The sequence below is a fragment of the Ornithodoros turicata genome, chromosome 3 (genome assembly GCF_037126465.1).
Source record: "Ornithodoros turicata isolate Travis chromosome 3, ASM3712646v1, whole genome shotgun sequence".
NCBI classification, from domain to species: domain Eukaryota; kingdom Metazoa; phylum Arthropoda; class Arachnida; order Ixodida; family Argasidae; genus Ornithodoros; species Ornithodoros turicata.
The window spans coordinates 106,280,857-106,304,461 of NC_088203.1; the positions used below are offsets into that span (position 1 = coordinate 106,280,857).

Consider the following 23,605-nt stretch of genomic DNA (forward strand, 5'->3'; position numbering starts at 1 on the left):
ACTGAAAGCCAAGTGCGAAGCCAGTGAAGTACATATACGGGGGAAAAGGCAGTCGATGATCTTTGGCTGCACGTAGAACATGTGTTTGCATGTCCCAATCGCGCCACACCAGCTCCATACAGCTGTTGCGGTGTTCTTGGGCCTCTTCAGCATTGAACAGGTGGCCCACGTTTGAGTGGGTACCATCACAAGGTCACGTTGAACGTGATTTCCTCTAGTCAGGGTGAGTGACTCACCACTGAAAGCCCAGTATGAAGCCAGTGACGTACATATTGAGGGGGAAAGGTAGCCAATGCTCTTTGGCTGCACGTAGAACATGTGTTTGCAAGTCCCAATTTCACCACACCAGCGCTGTACAGCAGTTGCTGCCTTCTTGGGCCACTTCAGCAGTGCGCAGGTGGGCCACGTTTGAGTGGGTAGCATCACAAGGTCACGTTGAACGTGATTTCCTCTCGTCAGGGTGAGTGACTCACCACTGAAAGCCAAGTGCGAAGCCAGTGAAGTACATATACGGGGGGAAAGGCAGTCGATGATCTTTGGCTGCACGTAGAACATGTGTTTGCATGTCCCAATCGCGCCACACCAGCTCCATACAGCTGTAGTGGTCTTCTTGGGCCTCTTCAGCACTGCAACAGGTGGGCTATGTTTGAGTAGGTAGCGTCACAAGGTCACGTTGAACGTGATTTCCTCTCGTCAGGGTGAGTGACTCACCACTGAAAGCCCTGTGTGAAGCCAGTGAAGTAATACACAGGGAAAAAGACAGTCGATCCTCTTTAGCTGCATGTAGAACATGTGTTTGCATGTCCCAATCTCGCCACACCAGCTCCATAGAGCTGTTGTGGTCTTCTTGGGCCCCTTCAGCACTGGAACAGGTGGGCTATGTTTGAGTAGGTAGCATCACAAGGTCACGTTGAACGTGATTTCCTCTCGTCAGGGTGAGTGACTCACCACTGAAAGCCCTGCGTGAAGCCAGTGAAGTACATACACAGAGAAAAAGACAGTCGATCCTCTTTAGCTGCATGTAGAACATGTGTTTGCATGTCCCTGTCTCGCCACACCAGCTCCATACAGCTGTAGTGGTCTTCTTGGGCCTCTTCAGCACTGCAACAGGTGGGCTATGTCTGAGTAGGTAGCGTCACAAGGTCACGTTGAACGTGATTTCCTCTCGTCAGGGTGAGTGACTCACCACTGAAAGCCCTGTGTGAAGCCAGTGAAGTAATACACAGGGAAAAAGACAGTCGATCCTCTTTAGCTGCATGTAGAACATGTGTTTGCATGCCCCAATCTCGCCACACCAGCTCCATACAGCTGTAGTGGTCTTCTTGTGCCTCTTCAGCACTGCAACAGGTGGGCTATGTTTGAGTAGGTAGCATCACAAGGTCACGTTGAACGTGATTTCCTCTCGTCAGGGTGAGTGACTCACCACTGAAAGCCCTGTGTGAAGCCAGTGAAGTACATACACAGGGGAAAAGACAGTCGATCCTATTTAGCTGCATGTAGAACATGTGTTTGCATGTCCCAATCTCGCCACACCAGCGCTATACAGCAGTTGCGGCCTACTTGGGCCCCTTCAGCACTGCAACAGGTGGGCCACGTTTGAGTGGGTAGCATCACAAGGTCACGTTGAACGTGATTTCCTCTCGTCAGGGTGAGTGACTCACCACTGAAAGCCAAGTGCGAAGCCAGTGAAGTACATATACGGGGGAAAAGGCAGTCGATGATCTTTGGCTGCACGTAGAACATGTGTTTGCATGTCCCAATCGCGCCACACCAGCTCCATACAGCTGTTGCGGTCTTCTTGGGCCTCTTCAGCACTGAACAGGTGGCCCACGTTTGAGTGGGTACCATCACAAGGTCACGTTGAACTTGATTTCCTCTCGTCAGGGTGAGTGACTCACCACTGAAAGCCAAGTGCGAAGCCAGTGAAGTACATATACGGGGGAAAAGGCAGTCGATGATCTTTGGCTGCACGTAGAACATGTGTTTGCATGTCCCAATCGCGCCACACCAGCTCCATACAGCTGTTGCGGTCTTCTTGGGCCTCTTCAGCACTGAACAGGTGGCCCACGTTTGAGTGGGTACCATCACAAGGTCACGTTGAACGTGATTTCCTCTCGTCAGGGTGAGTGACTCACCACTGAAAGCCAAGTGCGAAGCCAGTGAAGTACATATACGGGGGAAAAGGCAGTCGATGATCTTTGGCTGCACGTAGAACATGTGTTTGCATGTCCCAATCGCGCCACACCAGCTCCATACAGCTGTTGCGGTGTTCTTGGGCCTCTTCAGCATTGAACAGGTGGCCCACGTTTGAGTGGGTACCATCACAAGGTCACGTTGAACGTGATTTCCTCTCGTCAGGGTGAGTGACTCACCACTGAAAGCCAAGTGTGAAGCCAATCAAGTACATATTGAGGGCGAAAGGTAGCCGATGCTCTTTGGCTGCACGTAGAACATGTGTTTGCATGTCCCAATCGCGCCACACCAGCTCCATACAGCTGTTGCGGTCTTCTTGGGCCTCTTCAGCACTGAACGGGTGGCCCACGTTTGAGTGGGTACCATCACAAGGTCACGTTGAACGTGATTTCCTCTCGTCAGGGTGAGTGACTCACCACTGAAAGCCAAGTGCGAAGCCAGTGAAGTACATATACGGGGGAAAAGGCAGTCGATGATCTTTGGCTGCACGTAGAACATGTGTTTGCATGTCCCAATCGCGCCACACCAGCTCCATACAGCTGTTGCGGTCTTCTTGGGCCTCTTCAGCATTGAACAGGTGGCCCACGTTTGAGTGGGTACCACCACAAGGTCACGTTGAACGTGATTTCCTCTCGTCAGGGTGAGTGACTCACCACTGAAAGCCAAGTGTGAAGCCAATAAAGTACATATTGAGGGGGAAAGGTAGCCGATGCTCTTTGGCTGCACGTAGAACATGTGTTTGCATGTCCCAATCGCGCCACACCAGCTCCATACAGCTGTTGTGGTCTTCTTGGGCCTCTTCAGCACTGAACAGGTGGCCCACGTTTGAGTGGGTACCATCACAAGGTCACGTTGAACGTGATTTCCTCTCGTCAGGGTGAGTGACTCACCACTGAAAGCCAAGTGCGAAGCCAGTGAAGTACATATACGGGGGAAAAGGCAGTCGATGATCTTTGGCTGCACGTAGAACATGTGTTTGCATGTCCCAATCGCGCCACACCAGCTCCATACAGCTGTTGCGGTGTTCTTGGGCCTCTTCAGCATTGAACAGGTGGCCCACGTTTGAGTGGGTACCACCACAAGGTCACGTTGAACGTGATTTCCTCTCGTCAGGGTGAGTGACTCACCACTGAAAGCCAAGTGCGAAGCCAGTGAAGTACATATACGGGGGAAAAGGCAGTCGATGATCTTTGGCTGCACGTAGAACATGTGTTTGCATGTCCCAATCGCGCCACACCAGCTCCATACAGCTGTTGCGGTCTTCTTGGGCCTCTTCAGCATTGAACAGGTGGCCCACGTTTGAGTGGGTACCACCACAAGGTCACGTTGAACGTGATTTCCTCTCGTCAGGGTGAGTGACTCACCACTGAAAGCCAAGTGTGAAGCCAATAAAGTACATATTGAGGGGGAAAGGTAGCCGATGCTCTTTGGCTGCACGTAGAACATGTGTTTGCATGTCCCAATCGCGCCACACCAGCTCCATACAGCTGTTGCGGTCTTCTTGGGCCTCTTCAGCACTGAACAGGTGGCCCACGTTTGAGTGGGTACCATCACAAGGTCACGTTGAACGTGATTTCCTCTCGTCAGGGTGAGTGACTCACCACTGAAAGCCAAGTGCGAAGCCAGTGAAGTACATATACGGGGGAAAAGGCAGTCGATGATCTTTGGCTGCACGTAGAACATGTGTTTGCATGTCCCAATCGCGCCACACCAGCTCCATACAGCTGTTGCGGTGTTCTTGGGCCTCTTCAGCATTGAACAGGTGGCCCACGTTTGAGTGGGTACCATCACAAGGTCACGTTGAACGTGATTTCCTCTCGTCAGGGTGAGTGACTCACCACTGAAAGCCCTGTGTGAAGCCAGTGAAGTACATACACAGGGGAAAAGACAGTCGATCCTATTTAGCTGCATGTAGAACATGTGTTTGCATGTCCCAATCTCGCCACACCAGCGCCATACAGCAGTTGCGGCCTTCTTGGGCCACTTGAGCAGTGCGCAGGTGGGCCATGTTTGAGTGGGTAGCATCACAAGGTCACGTTGAACGTGATTTCCTCTCGTCAGGGTGAGTGACTCACCACTGAAAGCCAAGTGTGAAGCCAATCAAGTACATATTGAGGGCGAAAGGTAGCCGATGCTCTTTGGCTGCACGTAGAACATGTGTTTTCAAGTCCCAAACGTCACCATACCAGCACTGGACAGCTGTTTCGGCCTTTTTGGGCCGCAGTGCGCAGGTGGGCAACGGGCAGCATCAGAAGGTCACGTGATATCCTCCCCTCAGGGTGAGACACTCACCACTAAAAGTCCAGTGCAAAGTCAGTGAAGTACATATTGAGGGGGAAAGGAAGACGCTCTTTGGCTGCACGCAGAACATCTGCTTGTAATTCCCAAATATCGCCACATTAGCACAGGACAGCTCTTTCGCCTTTTGTGCTTCGTCAGCAGTCCGCAGGTGGGCAATATTTGAGCGGGTGGCCTCAGAAGCTCACGTGGAACGTGATATCCTCCCGTCAGGATGAGTGACTCGTCACTGAAAGCCCAGTGCAAAGCCAGTAATGTACATATACAGGTGTCATTCCTGTGCATACATTACAAAAAAAAAAAAGGAAGGCCACTGCATTACGAATATGGCTTGACGCTCTAGAACCTTCTCAAAAGCCCATTCGCATTGCTCCAGACTTATGACATCTTTCACAATCACTTTCACAAAGCTTGGTGAGCAGTGTAGCAATTGGAAGGACAACATACTCTACCTCCTCAAAAACTTGCAGAGCAACGATAACGCGTTGGCCAGTGTACGTTCTGGGCTTTGGACTCGCACCGTTCCGGTGTTAAACTGCCACACTGACATGTTTATTATAACCCTGTGTTCTCTTCTTACACATTTCTTTATAAGTAAGTTTGATTAGTGAAAGAAAGGCGCACACAGAGCTAGGAATGCTAGGCTGGGACGCATAAAAACACGCCTTTTTTCCATGCACCCAGTCATGCCCAGAAAAGTCGGGCGGTGCAGAGCTTACTGTGAAGTGCACTGACGTTCAGGGGCCCTGTGTTGACAAATAAAAATGTGTTGTTTAATCCTAGAGTTCCCGCTCGTATTTTCCAAATATTGTTCAGTTTCCCCGTTTCTTTACTCACTTTTTCGTCACCTTGTCTCTTTAGTGGATACTCCTCGGCTTTCCCATTTTTGTGTATATCTGCCCTTTTTGCTGTTTTGGTTTTGTATATTTCTTTTTTACTTGGCCCAACCATTACAGCTCCATTCCTCCACCTCCTTTCGTCCTGTCTACTTCTACCTATGTCCTTGTCTCCTTGCTGCTATTCACCATTATGAATCTATACCAACTACCCTGTATTGTTCCTACTGTCCATTCTTCATCTCCTATTGTCTAAGTACACATGCCCTCCAGGCAGCCATTTGTGTAACTTGAAGTGTGCACTAATGCACGAAAGCTTGCCATTAATAAATTTGATGCTCCTAACCATGTAACCAGTTTTTTTTACTAACTTGGCATTATTTAACGTTGTCTCCTGTACAGCAGCATAGCGTGTGTTCCCAGTGCTGTGGTGAAACAAGTATCGCACCTCCAAACAAGACACAGGACAGGAATGCATCAGTCCCTGCAACCATCCAGTAGGAAAGTGCTTCATGGACCTTGCGCTTCAGTTGCTTCACTTTGAGGATATGCGCAGCTGCCTCATCACACGCGGTGTACTGCCGAAGCACACATGAAGCAATTCTACACCAGCGTGGTATATCGAACATTGTTTCAATCGCTTCCGTCTTTGAGGCAACCAGAAGATCGCCTTGACAGAGTCCAATGTTAAAAAATTGAGAATTTTTCAAGCGATAAACAGTTTCATAGCTTTTATTATTAACTTTTTCTCTCTCTCTGTCGATAATTTGCACCAAAAAAACCTTTACCACCTGTAGGGGCGTCTGCCCCTACAGTCCCCCTCACGCTGCAGCACTCTGGGCATACCGAGGGGGGCAAAGGATGGCCGTGGCCCCCCCCTCACCCCAGAGCTCCAAGGTCATTTGTGGAAATTGCCCTCTTTACACACAGGTCGTCATGGTTTATACCTAGATGTTGTTATATAATATCATTCCATTATCTAGTGTCTGTTGCTTGAATGCTCCATCCCCCCCCCCCCCCCATGAAAAAAAAATTGTGGTGGCATTCAAAGCCTTTGTACAATTCTTTGGACAGCCTATCTGCATATCCTATAAATTTGCCAAGACATATCTACGAAAGTTTTAAGACTTGCTTTTCACAAGCGTCTGCAGTGTGTTCCATTTCATGGATTGTCCTAAAAGTCAGACACCCTTCCTTTGCGCTCCCAGTCACCATAACGTGTTGGTTCAGGTCCCGTGGGGCCCCCAACTTCTCCAGTCCCGGGGTTTACACCGTCGGGAAATGGGGCAAAGGTGTCGTCCCGTTTGGAATCAGCATGCTGCTCAACTTCCACACCGCTCACAGTTGCTCGTTGCGGTTTCTCTTGTGGCGGCGGCGACCTAGCCTCATCGTCTTTGTGCCGTCGTGTGGTGTTCACAGAAAGGCACCCTACATAGAAGATTCGGTATATTTTAAGTGGGTTGTTTTATCAGCAGATAAGGTAGCAACTGTCAGGCACAAATCGGAAAAGTCTAGTGCTCGCGAGTACGTATTTAAAGAGACTGAAACATTTAAATATTTATTTTAATAAAGAACAAGCTTTCGGACGGAATCCGTCCTTCCTCACATTGGACACTTGGTACAGATATTTATACTAATGTGCATAAGAGAAAGAGAACAACAAATAAGGTGGCAAGAAGGAAATACAAATTCTTATAGGAGAGGACCAGAGGTCACAAAAAAAGTAAATACGAAAGAAGGTGACTGCAACTGCTAAAGGTTAAACCTACTTGCTATACGTGGCAGGTATTTATCTATGACCTCCGCTAATTTATTGATCAACCCACCATCAATTTAGAGAGAAATTTGAGAGAAAAGTTGCAGGACAAAACGCGCACATCCCAATGCCAAAAATGACGGCAGGGCCATCCGAATGTGCAGCTGCTTCGTTCACGATGTTCAGGAAGGGTGTGCAGTATTCCAGTTTAGTGTGAAGACTTTTACTGCAGATTTTTTTTTTACATGTTCACTCGTATGAAGTTGCTTTACTGCAAGTAACATTTTTGTTTCAAGTAAAGAAAATATTCAACGTTTTCGTATATACCACTACCGTAGACTGCAGTGATGGTGGTTGTTGTAGTAGTGTTGTAGTAGAAAAGTTTCTCCAACACCAAAAACTAGATGTCTTTGTGTTGTTCACATACAGAAATACAAGCAACTTTCTAATTAAGCGAATACCCCAAGTTGAAGGGATCAGCGAGCAAATCACTTTAAATACAAAACGATGAGCAAATTCTACAAAGTCATCAAATTCAGCGAGCGAACAAAACAGCAAGCTTCGTATCACACTCAAGTTCAGTCGCGTTCGGTCACGAAGAATCTATCCGACTTACTGTCGGCTGTCCTGCTAAGGCGTAAAGGAATGCAACGTGCGATGTTCATAGTGCTATGCGTTAATCCATTCCGAGCAGAAAACTGCGTGTAAATTGACAAAATAGATAACGGCACGTGAATGAAAGATCTCAGAAATCACGCTGCACGAACAGCAAGAAGTCGAAGAACCACTAGCCTGAAAAAAAATGAAATTTTTGTTGGATTGGATTGGCCAAACCTTTCGTGAATGACTTCCCTAAAAGCATTGCGCTTGTTATGCTTACGTTTATTCATTGTTTATATTCGTGCATTTTCTTAGTACATTATTTGTATAATACGTAGTCACTTTCCAGATTAATCTCGTTAATCAGCTCTTTAACGACGCGCTGCCGGGGCGGCGCCCTGGTAACCGGAGTGTTCATGGCAGCAGGTTGTTTGGGAGGAATTGCGAAGTGCAGACAGGTTTGGAATTAACACCTGCGGCGTCTTTCAAGTGCTTCCTGACAACTATAGTGAAATAATGTTCAAGATTGGAAGCAAGAAGGATTTAAACGTTGAATACAAGTGCACAATCCGTTTGTTAGACGACAGTGAGGTGTTGCAGTGTGATTTTCAGGTAACGCTTCCTGTTTAATGTGTAGCGTTGTATGCTGCAAACTGATTGCAGTTAAGCGCAACTGTGTCACTCTTCCCTGCAGTTGATCGGAAAAGTCGTTTTGTTCCTGTAGTTGCTGCTGCACAGTTTCATTTCGTATTTATGAAAGTACAAACACTTTCAGTTTCTGAGAGTTGCCTGAGTTTCTGTCATGCGCGAGTAGTGAGCGACCACTGTGACGATAGTTGACGCTTGAGCGATCAAGCGGGAGTTTTCGTCTGAATTTGTGCCGACGAATTGCACACAACCACTTTGAGCTTCCAAATGCGGAAGGACGACATCCTCATCAGATGTAAAGTAAAATAATAGTAAAGTAAGATTATCGCTGGTGATAAACTGCTTTTGCTCACTTGAGAAATGTAAAGTACAATTGTCTGACAAAACCACGATTTCTGGAAAAGATCCAGCGTGGTGATTTTGAGACGAATCGGAAGGGGAGGTACATACATACATCAGTACTTGCTTCTGCATGAATATAAATGTCGGACACGGAAACGGAATGTGTTCTAGACGGTGAATTGACATTTAATCTTGTTCACTTGTAGCCAGCAAAAGTACAGGGATCAGAACCTACAAGATTTGACTACGCCCCAGTAAATATGTAATTTTGGCAACTTGATTGTTTCTAAGCTCCTCCAGTTTATAAGGACCTGCGGAGCATGGGTTACGTATGTTAAAGATAAGCAAGAAAAAACATTCGTACTACCAAATTTCCCAGTGATATCTTGTAACAGTATGTTAGCAGAACATAGCAACAAAATGCAAGCAAGCTGGCGAGACTCAATGAGACTTTATTTCAATACATGTATGTATTTATTTATTTATTTCCAAAATGACCTACTCTGCCCAAAGGCAATGTAGCACTGTAGAGGGACAAAAGGATGGCTGTAACAGTCGATTTGGCAAATCCAAAATTTCAGACAGTGTGTACATCTGAGAGTTCTGGATTTGCCTAGACAGCTATGTTATGGCCATCCTGCATGTATGGGAATAAAGTCTTATTGCTGGTTTCAGTCTCGTCCGTTTGTGTGTGTCTCCCCAGACTCGGAGAAACGTTACCAACTAGTGTATTAGCACGGGTAAAGATTTCAGGGCAAAACCGTCACAATGAAGTGTGCTAGGCTCTTGAATGCCGTAGTAATAAAAGCTGGCCTTGGTTTCCTATCTGCCACTATGTCCGGAGCAATCCGATAACTTTGAGCACCCTTCTTACGGCTTCCATGTCAACTAAACTTAGACGTTGCTTCTCGTATTAATCGCGCGTGTTCTATGCGTAAATTAAGTTTAACACCATTTTAGCCCCTATAGGACTAATGTGCATATTTCTAATAAGGATTCTAACGCCAATGGCTTGAAGCACTGCATTATGCGTCAAGTGATGTAGGTTTCTTGAACATTCACCCACAAAATTAAGAGCACTCCTTTTTTATCTTTCAAACACGTTGCTGCGAGAACAGAGGTAATTACTACCGAGAGCATTGTCAAACTGTCCTACGCTGTGGTCCTTGCATCTGCAAGTTTTTTCTCTGACAGGTTTTGTCACGACAGGACACGTTGACGTAATTGAGAGGTCACCTTCTCCTGTTGTCGTTGTCCCGAGCACAGGAAACGTATTAATGGGGCATGGCACTTATTATTTGCCGATTTCGCCGAGAGAGAAGGTGGACCCGACCCACTTGACGTGGGCTTTAATAGCGGACGTAAGATAAGATAAGGCAGAATGGGGCACCTGCTTTGTATCGCGGCAGTGTTGTTTCTCATGGCAAATACCTCAAAGTGATAAACAACGCGAGAGCAGAATTCCCGAGGAAAAGAGTTTAATCAATTGATCCCATAGTTCCAAAAGTGATCGGAAGATTGAATTGAAATTCAATTGAAGATCCTAATGCATATTGGGAACACAGGGACAATAACTGATTTGCACTAAAGGTTGAAGTTACAGGAAGTGAAAACATAATGGTCATTGTGAGAGTAGTGAATAATAAATAATGAGAACAAAGATTGCTGATGTACTGCAACCTATTTGTGACTTACTTGTTTCGAGACAGCAAAATCACAAAAGAAATTGTACTCCTGACCAAAAAAAGCACTCTTGTGTCGCAACAAATAAATGTGCCTTCGGTGCTTTATTTTTGTTTCATCTCATTTAACTGACCCCAGACAATTATAGGTGACGTCTTGGGGGTTACAAAACCAGAACTGTGGGCCTATTTGCCATCTCAAAAGCTTCCTTCTTGAGATGGGAAGCTTGGCAGACACGATAACTCTCGGAGGCACCTGCCGACGGACGCCCTAATAGAGCTTTGCGTTCATTCCTTAAAGGTTTCCAATTATTAAATTTCCAATAAAATAGGTCCTCGTGAATACGTTTAGAAACGGCTGATACGAAGGGTTGTGAAAAATTTATTACGCGAAGGAAAACACATTTAGAGCGGTCTGAAATCTTCTCAGAATACATTGCTCTACTAGGTCGGAGGAAGAACAATGCGCAGTTGCAAAGACCATATAAAGGCACGTTTTTTTTCTTTTTTGGACGGTGGCCTACTTAGCAGGCGTGTGTCTTGTTTACCGTCGTCATTTGCACTTGCGTGGGCTGTCATTGACTCCCACTCAGGGATGAGGAGCTTACACGACAAAAGAAACTCGTTCCAAGTTAAGTTATTGCGTAAGAAATGTAACGACGTTACCAACAAAGTTATTAGTTATGACAATGAACTTCAAGTTCCTAACTTAGTAGTTACAAATATGCACTGGTTAGTTCTTGACCCTTATATAATTAATCGACACCCTGATGTAACAGTGGGTAAAGGAAGACGTAAAAGACGAAAAAAATTTTAACGGAGCACAGAGCAGTTCTAAGAATTTTAGGTTTGATGAGTTGTCGTCCTCTGCGCATATATCGTAGAACCATGGCGAGTCTGGCATTTAATCTACCTACACAGTGCCCTCTGCTCTTATCAATACACTACACATTGCTATGAGAAACGCGACCCGAAAGACCCTTTTGAAAACACAGCCAAAATATAATTTGTACAATTCGCTTCTGTCTCATTAGAGTGGGTGAACGCACCACAGTTGAACAAAAGGAACTTATTCCAAGTTACTTCGATAAAGTTACGTAAAAATGAATGAGTTCCTCAAGTGGTTAGTGAAACTCAAAAGTAACCCAAAAAAAGTAATTGCTCAACACTGGTCCCACTCATGCATGTCGTACACTTTGTGGAAAGCAGCACACCTAGGCCTGTTTGTATAAAAATTGTGCTAGGAACTTCACATAAGAAAAACCCTTCGACACCTTTCTTTTCTTTTTTCTTAATAAACATATTCCCCCCCCCTAGCTACAGCTTTGACAGTACGTTCGGAAGGAGCTAGAAGATAACTAATTGCAAACAGCAATGTTTGTGCAAATGGGCCCAGGTCCCTTATTTGCTGTTGAAAATCTTTCGTGAAGCTCACGTGGTACACTAGGAGTGGAAAAGTTAGAAGCTACGTAATTGTATCGACACTGTACTAGTCGCAGCTTACTCAAGAAGGGGGGAAACAGTACTTAATGGTCCTTTTTTTTATTCTTTTAGCATCTCCACAAAGGCCAATACATATTGGACTATGTGTGTAGTTCTTTGAACCTCCTGGAAAAGGACTACTTTGGCCTAAGATATGTCGATAGTCACAAGCAACGTGTAAGTTGTCTGTTGTAAATTCGGTCTAGACCCTGAAGTATTATCTGGAAATTTGTGTACAGGGTGTTTCACCTAATGTGTCACAAAAATATATTAAAAAATCTACTTGCCTGAAAATTATGGGGTCAGCGGTGTTTATCTTCCACAAACTTTTGCCATGACATAGGAGCACTTTGATCAATTTTCAGTTGTGAGGAATTGAATTTTGTGAATTCTACTCTGAAATCTGCCAAGTCAATGTCACGTTTTTTTTTGTTTTTTTTTTTTGTTTTTTTGCCAGAAGCAGAACGTGCCGTGTCAGATTTACCCTAGTCTATCACAAAATAGATCACTTCCTAAAGACAAGTAGATTCTTAACATATTTTTATGACACAGTAGGTGAAACACCCTGTATATAGTTGTTATTAATTTTTTAGCACTGGTTGGACCTTAACAAACCTGTCATTAAACAAGTTAAAGGTAAGACCACCACTTAAAGTCAGAAAATATTGTGCGTACATTTTTTATGTTTCAACACAGGAATGAATCCAATCGTGTTCTGCTTCCGAGTGAAGTTTTACCCTCCAGATCCTTTCCGTCTCAAAGAAGAAATTACGAGGTAACACATAAAAGTTTGTTGGAGTCATAACAATATTTCTATTTTCACAAATCGAGAGATATGTCCCCCAAAACTATTTTTACTTGGGTTTATGCATGAAAGGTTAACACTATCTCACGTTATCTAATTAAATCTTGGAGAACATGAAGTGAGATATCTAGATGGAGGGCGCTTGGAAGCTTGAAAATGCGGCATGACATTAAGATAACATTGCCAAGTGTTTCTCAGATCACTGCAATTATGCCAGAATACAAATAATTTAAATGGGACGCAATAGTAAACATGCCACGCAACATCAACATTATTGTTAACTTAATTGTGCATTTAAGCTTGCCATAACTTTTTTTTTTCTCTCTCTCTTTCCCTACTACTGCTGTCCAAACCAAATTTGTTGTGTACATATGTATTACCGTTTTTTCGCAGATTCTAATGCACAGTGTTTTTGTTTTGTTTTTCCATAAAAATTGAGCCTCGAAACAGCATGCACGTTGCAATTGGACACAAACCCAAAATAGCGCTAGTGGTTTCAGCGTCATTGCAATCACAAGGTGGCGGTTCAGCCTTTATCACAACCCTACTACAACAGTAGGTCATGCCCCTTATACGCCGCAATACCTGGCAATTCACTGGAGACGTTATGGCAAACGACTTTGTTGTGCTTGTTGTTCTCTTCCCTGCCGTGGTCAGTTGAGGCATGGGGCGCTATTCCTGTCTGCAATGTCTCTGTGCATTTAAAAAAGGTGGGGCATATCAGACTTGAGAGGTAGCACATTAGGACATTACGCATGCTGTGGTGCGTAGACAGCGATAAAGAGAAACGAGGGCTAAATCTTAAGCACAAATAAACGTTGATTCCGACTTGCGCACAAATGTTGCTTTTTCTGTTTTCACAAACTTAAAAATTGGGTGAATAAAATCCATACACAGTACTCTCTCGCAATAATACTAAATTTAGGTAACAGAAACGGTTACTGTCTCAGGTTGTATAGAGAACAAAGAAATGGTTCTCTGGACAAATTCTGTGTGATCATCAGTGGGCTCCTTTTTCCAAGGTACCAAGTGTTTCTGCAGCTCAGAAGAGACCTACTTCATGGTCGACTGTACTGTGCCCAGAACGATGCTGCCTACTTGGCGGCGCTCATCATACAATGTAAGACCTGTATGCTTCACTGAATTAAATCGCACGATTAAAACGCATGGTTTCTTGTTGTAGCCGAACTTGGAGATTATGACAGTGATGAGCACTCGGGCAACTATGTATCAGAATTCAAGCTGCTGCTGAAACAACCCCCCAAGCTGGAAGAAAAAATTGCTGAAATTCATCAGCAACAGCTTAGGCAAGTTGAGGTTTCAACTTTTTTTTTTTTTTTTTAACGTCAACAGCGGCATCTTTTTAACATCCTTAACATCACTCCTGCAGTAAGTGCTCTTTTTAGGCTAATTTTCCCGAGCTTGTACCATGTGATTAGTTTATAGTCTCGAAACATTTCCACATTCCAAAAAAAAGTTGTCATACTTCACCTGCAATGTGTTTATTAATATAATGGACATTACGCTTGTGTCATTGAAGGTGAGCACGGGTAAGTAAATTTATAGCCGCATCCATGGCATGTAATGAGGGTACACCTGCACCTGCTTGTAGACGTGGCGCAGGTACACTTTCATTCTGTCTGTTTCTACCCGTTTCTACCAACGCTCACCTTCGTGCAGTGTCCCTTAGAAAGTGTGCAGCCACTTGCCTACATTTTATATGCTCGTTTCAGGGGTCAAGTTCCAGCCGTGGCCGAGATGAACTTTCTCCGCAAGGCGGCACTGTTGGAGACGTACGGTATTGACCCTCATCCAGTCAAGGTAGACTCCTTTTGGCTAAGCCTGCTCAAGTGTCTCGCCATCTACAGCACGTCCTGTTCTCTACCTTGCTACCTTTTCTTTCTGGCATTGCTTTTTACCTCCTCCTATCTGCAGTTAGAAATCATCTCTGCATGCTTGACGTGTGTTGTGCATGGGTGCTCTCGACCACTTGTACTGCATGGCATTTTTATTATGTGTGCGAGACGTTTGCTTTAACACGATAAATGTTGCCAATTAAATCTTTATTTTCAAAATCAAAACTGGCTCTTGAATCAGGTTTTGCTTTTGCAACCTAAAACAATGGTACAAACACCAGTGAACATCGAGTGTCTGACCAGAAATTTGAGTGCTGGTTTCAACGTACAAATAAGAACCTAGCAGTCAACTGCTTTTACGCACAAAATTGCCCGCTTTATTTTCGCTCATTCCATCCTAATGACTCAGTGTAGGATAGAGCTGCTTTTATCCTTTCGTACCGACTTTTTTGTCATTTCTCGATTTAGTTCCTTATCTTAGTGATAAAAAAATGAAGGACACGGCCACTAACATCTCTCCTCTCTTACGTTGGAAAACTACTTTTGCTCAATAGTTCATCGTAGTCTGCCTTTGATTTTGAATCCAAAACTTTTTAACGAGCAGTAGTCAGTAACCATCAAGGACTTTACACTTGTCATAATTCTGTCTTTCTGCAGCGCTGTCGTTCCACAGCGGTATTTATACACACTTCTTTATATTACATTATGCGAATGCTCACCTGCTCTGCAGTCTTAGGAAAGTTCCCTATAAAATTGCTCGTGATACTTTTTAGGACCACAAAAGCAACCAACTGTACCTGGGAATCAACCATGCAGGGATCCTCACTTTTCAAGGAAGTCGGAAGACACATCACTTCAAATGGTGAGATGACAATAAGTCGTCCAGCACTCTGCCGGTGGTGCCCATGCAAGGTATTTTTGACAGTGTTCCATCAACCGTGAATGAAGCAGCCACACCCAGCATGTGATACCTCTGCTGGACGAGGTATCACCTGGTGCTGAAAATTTGTCAGCCACAGATTCGGTGCAGCACATATCACACAGTGACGGGCACCGTGCCAAACACTAGAGTCACACGTGTCTTAGAAGAGGGTCTATTAGTCAGGTTAAAACATTGAACATCAGGAACAGGGAAATTATCGGTCAAGTAGTGTGTACAGTCGCCGGTCGATTTTTCGGACATGCTCGATTATTCGGACTCCTTCGCGGAACAGCCGCGGGTTCCATAGAGTTGATGTATAAGAACATCCAAAAGTTCAGATGCCATACAGCTCCGTCGCTCGATATTTCGGACTCTGTTTGCCCAACCAGCGAATTTCTCTCCTGGGGTGACGGAAAATATTTGTATCATCCGAAATTCGTATAGAAAGAAATCGACCAACTAAAATATTGAGACAAAAAAATAGGCAGTGATGATTGTTCATTTTCCATTCCTCTGAGGAGAAGAGGTCTGTCGTAACATCTCTGCGTCTTCGTTTTTGTCCGCCCGCGAGTCGCGCGACAGCGCTGTAAAGCGAGCTTCACCTAAAGCACGCATGCGTTAGGTGAAGCCCAGTTGCGGACTTGATGACGGCGGTGCCTCTGACAAAGTACATTGACGAAATGGAAGCTGATGTTATCAGGCAGAGCTGGAAGCGCGTTAGGAAAGCATCGACAAATTTTTCCAGCTTACTAGGGCTTAGAGTAAAGTTTATTTTGAAGCGAAATTCGTTTTTTCGGACTGCTCGACTATTCGGACTTTTGCGCGATCCCCGCCGAGTCTGAAAAATCAGACGGCGACTGTACTTGCAGATTTCTTTGTTCTGAGCATTTTCGGTTTCTCGGTAGAGTATATCCGGTTCCAGGGGACAGCCTTTGTGGGCACTTTGCCCCACTGGTTGGAGAAATGCCACCGTGGCAGTGATATAAAGAGGACAGACGTCAGTGTAAGATGCAACTGTTGGATGCTTCTGCCAACAAATACACCAAAGAAAATGTTCAATGACTGTATGTCCACCACAGAACAAGATCTCACGAGAGTTGGGAAGGTGACAGATTGTTTTCAAACAGACTGTTCTAGTTCTGTACCTCCCAGTGTTGTTGTGAAGAGCTTGAAAATAACAGAGATTGCTTAAATTAAGTGCTTGACAGTACACAACTACTACCTCATATGGAAAGTTTGCGATTCAAGTGACAACTATGAAATGCCCGTCACAAACATCAAATGCTTTGGAATAAAAGTGTAGCTGAGTGTACCTCGAGTGTCTGTGGCATTTTTGGGCAAGGAAACGGTTGGAATTATGTGAGTAGACACAATAGTGGTTACATCCACGGTGGTGGTGAAGTCAATGTTGTCATTTGTTGTTTTGACAGGCCTGACATTCAGAAAATCAACTATGAAGGGAAAATGTTCATAATTCATCTTATGTTCAGCGAGGTACGTTTTATGTGTTTTATAGGCTGGTATATGTGTACTCATGTCTTCTGTCCTTGTTTTCCGTTTTTCACACTTACAGGATGCCAAGGCAAAGGTAGATATGGCTGTCTCTTGTCCTTGTTGAGTCCTGTGGAGGCTATTTGTGCTCCCGCTATTTCTTGTACTGAATGAAACAAGCCACAAGCAGGAAAAAGACTGGAGAAGTCTATAAGAACAGCTGCTAGCATACTACAAGAAAAAGCCATTGTCCTGCTTGTTGCATGTTTCGCTCAGCATGAATCGTCACCAATCAACTACTCCGCCTGCATACCTTAGTCAACTGCTCTTCCTTGCATTGAAATGGGAATATTACTCGAAAAGTAACCCGAGATAAGGGTGTTCAAAATAAAGCAAGGTTCACATGGAGCGATTATATTTGGGCTATATAAGGTTATGCGCAAATAATTGTGAGCAGTGATCAAAAACTGGTATGACAAGTAGGAGATTGAGCGCAACTGCAGTGCAGGAACTATGGTGTCTGACATACTTTGTCGAATTTCCCTACACATCCCAGATGCATCCTTATATTTTTTATTTTATTTTTACAGAAGAAACACTTGATGGGGTTCAAGTGCCCAACCCCTGTAGCCTGCCACCACCTGTGGCGATGTGCCATTGAACAGAGATATTTCTTTACGTAAGTCTCGTTCGTTCATGCCTGTTGACAACTCATGGCGACTTTCTCTTGGAACTCAAACACAGAATCCCATCATCGAGCGAAGTTCCTTCAGTGACCACGGGTGGTGGTCTCTTCTCTCGAGGGTCACGGTTTAGATACAGGTGCGTTTCAAAAGGGCCATCGTCAAGCAGCAACGAAATGCTGCCGCTTCCGTAGACAGAACGTTGTTACAACTTTACCTTATGTCATAAAGCGGTCGCGTCGAGAAAGAAGTAATGGACGACCTGCGGAACATTCGCCGTGACCCTCCACAGTTTGAGCGCAGCTTCACCCGGCCACCTTCCTTCAGGTACAAGACACCTGCGCAGCCACGAAGCCCACCTACGTCGCCCTCTGTACATGCAACACCTCCAGGTAAGGACATGAGCATCACAAAAAGAACATGTCTCACGCCTTGTGGAGCACAATTGAGCAGGTGCAAAGGAGGTTAAGATCTCAAATTGATTTATCATATTAATTTTGTGGCTTCAATAATTTGTCAGGTGGGTCTCAGGTCTGGGGAGTATTCTGGGGAACCTTGATCTTGCTGTTCACGTTCTCCGCAGTTGTACCATGGGACTCGCCCGTGGCTTTGCAAGGAATTGTCGATGGCTTTGATATGCCCCTGTGGCACCAACCTTTTACGTTGAAGCCTACAGTCAAGTATAGGATGATGGAATCGGAGTTTATAGCCAGATGTGCACAAATAAGCTCTGCGATGAATTGCCCTCACAGGGTTGCCTTGAACTGATGAGACCCATTCGCTTGCAAATATTCAAATGCCCATATTTTTCTGCGATCATTACAAATATTTTGTGGGACTTCAATTTGGAAAAAAAAAAGGGTACAATCACAAAAATTGCTACTATTACACGGAGCATATGGGAGGATAATGAAAAGTACAGAAAACCATATTTGAATGTGTCTGCGTCTCTTCTAGTTTTTACCTCGAGCCAAAGGCCCAGCCTGGCCACACAGGCCACACTGACCCCACAAGCAAACCATACGAGCCCCTCTGCCACCCAGCCGAGGCCCCCCATGGACTGTGGGGACGGATTTAGATCACCCGAGGAGCATTCTTCAGCTGCCCAGCTGGACCTTACTGACTCTGGGGAAGACGACGTCTGCACTCCTCCGTGCACCCTCGAACTCCGACCGGACTCTACTCCAACGCACCTGACAACGACCGACAACACGCTGCACGAAACACCAAAAGTGGACAGGTAACGACTAAAACAGGCCTTAAATGGAAGGGCAGTCTGGCATTGCCTTCACGTTCTCACCACGTGTCAAACTAAAGCTCCCAACCATGGAGTGACCCCTAAGGCACGGGAACCACGGAACCAATAATCGAAGATGGGGACGTTAATCGAGAAAAGGAGCTCGTTACCAGTTAAGTTACCGTTAAAAATGTAACTAGGTTACAAATGACGTTACACATAAGTTAATAAGCTATTTTGGACAAGTAACAAGTTTCAAGTTACCAGCTACCTCTAACACGCTGCATAAGTGGTCAAATTTGCAAGCTCAATAATTTGTGAGGAGCCAGGATCAGGCAATTATTCGCTGAACTTTAAATTTGCGATACCGAGGTGCGTCGACCCTGGATCTCCAGGAAGAAGTTAACAAAAGGTATCGCAACTGGGTAATAACCCGTTGCATTTGTTTTCCTTTTGAGCCCAAATGACTGAGAAGGCTGCGATTAGGGGGTCCTTAGTCAGCTGGTATCTAGGTCATTGCGAAACTGCCCTGTCTCCCGTCACTCTTTCGTCCGCATCGAGCAGGTATGATTGGCACTCGATAGTGATACGGCAACTCTTACAAAGGCCAATCTGCGTGGCAGCATGCTTAAACCCATACACGCTGCTGGATGATCCAGGCTTATGAGGAACTGGAATCACAGGACACCGACATCCGCACAGGATTTGTGAAGACTGAACTGCTGTCTCCACTTGCAGTGGAGAAGAACAGAACACAGCGTGAGGCAATGCAGTGTAATAGCATAAGAAACCCCGTACTTAGGTTGCCTCTGTGTCCTGGGTCAAATTTCTTACATATTTTTCTGTCATTTCGCGCAACTTTTAAATAGAATCCAATTTCAACTGCATGTCCGATTCCCATTTGATAAAATTTGATAAAACCTGAAACACTGACAGTGCATGAGCTGTATGACTCAGTGTGCCACCAGAACCAGTGACTGGCAGTACTTGAAGTACAAAAAGAAAAAAAGCTTTGGACTAAGGAAGAGGGAATGCACAGTCTTCCTTAGTCCCATCTTTTGCACTTACACATACATTGCAGGTTTTCCTTCTTCGAGACTTACAAACTTGCCTGGATTACTGCCCTAACTCAGTTGCAACTTGACAAGTACTACTTTAAACTACAATTCCCAGTATACTTCACACTGTACTTCAAGTACCACTGATGCTAGGTACTTTGCTTTAAGTACAATTTTGGATGCTTTGCCTATCACTGACCTCAACTTCATTGAGAGTGAGTAGAGAGAAAAGCCTCAGGTTAGGAACTATTGACTATCCCTCCTTAGTGCCTACTGGTTTAGTCTGTCTGCCATCTACGTGAGATGCTTTGAAAAGAAAAAAAAATGAACCTTCTCAGGTCACCCTCTGAACCAGTGCCACCTGAAGACATGGACAGTGAAGCAGCAGAACACAGTGACGAACCACAACAGGCTGAACTAAGACGACGAAAGTCCAACGCTCCCCTGTCCCCGCTCCGTGTTGGACTAATGGCATGGATGTGTCTGCTCTTTATCCTCACCTGCCTCCTGGTGGCAGTCATGGAATGGGACTGGCCCATTTTGGCGAGAGTGCGAAAAATGCCCGAAATGGTGCTACTCAGGCGAGAGTACTACGAGCCTGCCAAAGACGCCGCGTCAGCGTGGTTCAGCGCTTTCCTTCCGCGGTGAGAATGAGAAGACATCGCAACCATTTTTCCCCTTATCTGCGCTTTTGTTTACACATGCTGTGACTGGTGTAGAGCTGATGAAACCTTTTTCTTTTCTTAGTAGAGGGTGTTTTAATTGTGTCGGGAAAATACAAGACGTCTCTGTACTGGTCGTAAACTTTGAGGTTTGGCAGATTTTTGTGCCAAGTTTCCGTCAGAAAGTTTAGCGTCCACTACAATTTTGCAACAAATGAGAAACGAAAACTGCCAAAACCTGGCTGCATATATTGCTTCAACAGCCTGCTGTGAACCTTTTGCAAAAGCTGATACTTCCTCAGTTTTATAGCATTGGCCGCAGGTAGTGAAACAGCCACGCTGTTTTACTATGTGCTCATGTGCATGCACAGTCTATCTGCATTGCATGTATGCAGAGACACAAAGCAAGAGTAAAAGCAAGAGAGTAAAGCAAATAGAACAGAAAATGCCTGCCTTTGCCACAAATTAAATGCGTGAAGCTGGAAATTTACACATTATATATTTTTTATGTAAGTAGTTAAGGAGACTTCATCCGGGTCTCTCTCGGCGTCTCATAATATTCCCCGGCACAATTGAAAATGTGAAGCATTGATGTTTCTTTTAACATTTTGTGGAAAGAGAGATGACAGTTTATTTTTGGTACAATGCACACGTTTTACAGTTTTTCCACATTGATAACCGTAAACAACTTTGTTTCGTGATGATGCATGTAGCCAGCCAAAATGTTTCAGCTCCTGTTTGTATGATGCTGATTTTCTGCATGTACATTTTGAAGGTAGTTTCACTCCTCTGTGCGCATAACAGTGTTTCTTATTACTTTTATTAGCATGGAGCGGCACAATGTTTTTTTTTTAAAGGGGGCAGCAGTACTGCCGTTTTTAATCACTGGATGGCAGCAGTAAAGTGTTTACGGTCAAGTACATGTTTTAGACTGTGTTCAAATTTTATTTACCCCAAAAATTTTTTATATGTTTCTGTACCTTTTGTTGCAAAAGCGTGTATATGCTAGTTGTATAAATAATTACTGGCCTTTCTCTGCACATATGCTGTTAGTATTAAAGTGAATATGAAGCGTAACATTTTAGTTTATTATGCGACGTAGGTTTCTTTCTTTGATGTTAGGTTCCAGAAATTCTGTGTATAGTTTGTCTGTTTTGTCCTTCTGTTATGCAACATGTTTTTAAACATTCCATGATAGTTGTTTACTAGGAAGATTGTTTAACAACAAAGAAAATGTGCTATGCAACAATATTTAATTGTGTACATAAGGAATTGCTTACAAACCGGTAACAGCTGAGGCTGAAATTTCTGAGTGCAAGCCTTACGAAATCCGCAGGGTGGATTGCACATGTTGAAGCATATTTTCTCCATAGGGTTAGAAGACTAGGGCAGTGTGAAACTTGAAAACATTGCCGTCCGCTTCAACCTCGCAGGTGAAGGTCATCTTTCATTAGAAAAGCTGTCTGGTCTGTGTATATATGCTAGATTTTTTTTCTTCTATCATCATGGCCTCGGTGATATTACAAGAGTGTCACTTGCACTCAAAATCATGAACAAGCAAAAAAAAAAGTTTTACTGACATAGGACAGCTGAGGATAACCTAGACATCTCAGTTACCTGGACAGTAGTTTTTTGTTTTTATTCGTTGAGCAAAGAATTCAGAAAGACCATATTGATAGACTGCATGATGTCTAGTTGTTTGAGCCTCAGTTCAACTAGTTATACAAATTAAGGCAAGTGAGTCCCCAATGTCATAATTCATGCTCAAAAATGCAACAATATCCTTTAGGTGTGAGGTGTTTTCACAGAATCAAATTGACTTCCCTTGGCCATCTAGATGCTTCTAATTCAATTTCACTGCTGCAGACCACGACAAACATCTTGTAGATTGATACGCTGGTTGACCAGGCTGAAAAATTTTGGGCACTGGTTTTGAAAATTCCTGTGCAAGCAAGATACTAATTATAAACAGTATGATCTAAAAAGCAACAATATGTCACACACTACAAAATTTGTTTTCTGTTCATATGACACAAAGTGTATCTGTGTCAGGAATTATGCAGCGTTGGACCACACAATACTTCTAAAAACAGGTCCACTCAAAACTGTCCAGGAAAACAACTGTCTGAATGTGCATCTTTGGGCAAATTAAACATTGCTCTTACTAGTACCCATTAGCTCCTACTGTTACTATTAAGTAATGCTTAGAACTACTAACTTTTAAAAATAACTTTTAAACAGTAGTGTTTAGGCTTCCTTTCCAACTTTTCACCTGCACAACGTAAAGCCATCGCAATAAACTGGCAGCTCATTTTGAATACTCGACAACTCTGGTACAGTCAACACATTTTATATTGTGCAAATATAATTTGAACCAATATTTATTTTCTGCTTTGAAAGTCTGTATTTCATCCTTGTAACTTCCACGATTGCATTCTGCTGGCAAGAGGTGCATATCCTGAGCAGCTGTTCCATAACACTGCTAGTGTAAAAAAAACCCTTTGTGGTTTCATATTTGAAGCTGGAAAAAAGTGAGAAAGAAGCTCAAAATGTATGTGTAAGGCTCTTTCAGGTGTAACATGGGTGACGTTCAAATGTTGTACTGTGACTCGAAAATATCATATTTTTCAGACTGTTCACGGATCATTAAAATAACCTGTTTCATGCTCCATGCTATCTCAGTCTTTCGTTATGCGACAGAGTGGAGTTGTATTTATTGTAACGTGGGGGAACCACTAAACTGGGTCAAATGACACAAAATCCAAATGGAAAAACTATGCATCTCAAGGTCACTTCATTGCCAAAGTAGTCCTCGACTTCCTGTTGTTCCGAAAGCGTTGAGCCCTGACAATTGAATGGCACCTGCCAAGCGGATGAGCTGCTACGTTGAACACTGGGAGGGTTCCAACCTGGTTCATGGACATGGTTGCTTTGCAATGCTAACTTGAAAAAGGGGAAAGATTGGGGGTTTCCTCCTCACCCTGGCTCGTGCTGGCTATTTTGGCCATTTCCAGATATAATAGCAATTCATTTCTGTGAATGCCCCTGACATAA

At 44.2% G+C, this 23,605-nt stretch overlaps 1 protein-coding gene across 2 annotated transcripts; it reads left to right on the top strand.

Moving 5' to 3' along the window:
* The first annotated feature begins 8,075 nt into the window (after positions 1-8,075).
* LOC135389117 (FERM domain-containing protein 5-like) lies at positions 8,076-23,220 on the top strand. 2 transcript variants are annotated; one of them, XM_064619122.1, is made up of 15 exons: positions 8,076-8,295; positions 11,910-12,014; positions 12,431-12,473; positions 12,534-12,612; positions 13,665-13,762; positions 13,826-13,949; positions 14,376-14,463; positions 15,272-15,360; positions 16,851-16,914; positions 16,994-17,008; positions 17,502-17,590; positions 17,656-17,733; positions 17,826-17,986; positions 18,552-18,834; positions 20,228-23,220. In XM_064619122.1, exons 1-15 carry the CDS (start codon positions 8,200-8,202, stop codon positions 20,535-20,537), a joined length of 1,722 nt encoding a protein of 573 aa, XP_064475192.1. In that variant the 5' UTR covers positions 8,076-8,199; the 3' UTR covers positions 20,538-23,220. The 2 variants fall into 2 exon arrangements, with proteins under 2 accessions (XP_064475192.1, XP_064475193.1); XM_064619123.1 differs by lacking the exon at positions 16,994-17,008 and having other exon boundaries at positions 8,077-8,295.
* Positions 23,221-23,605: the final 385 nt, after the last annotated feature.

What these genes read in the sequence shown, in the direction of transcription:
- LOC135389117 (XM_064619122.1), top strand. Translation starts at nt 8,200, where the DNA reads ATGTTCAAGATTGGAAGCAAGAAGGATTTAAACGTTGAATACAAGTGC. An exon ending in TTGACCCTCATCCAGTCAAG is followed by an intron (nt 14,464 to 15,271) that starts GTAGACTCCTTT and finishes GATACTTTTTAG; the next exon opens with GACCACAAAAGCAACCAACT. An exon ending in GGGTCACGGTTTAGATACAG is followed by an intron (nt 17,734 to 17,825) that starts GTGCGTTTCAAA and finishes TATGTCATAAAG; the next exon opens with CGGTCGCGTCGAGAAAGAAG.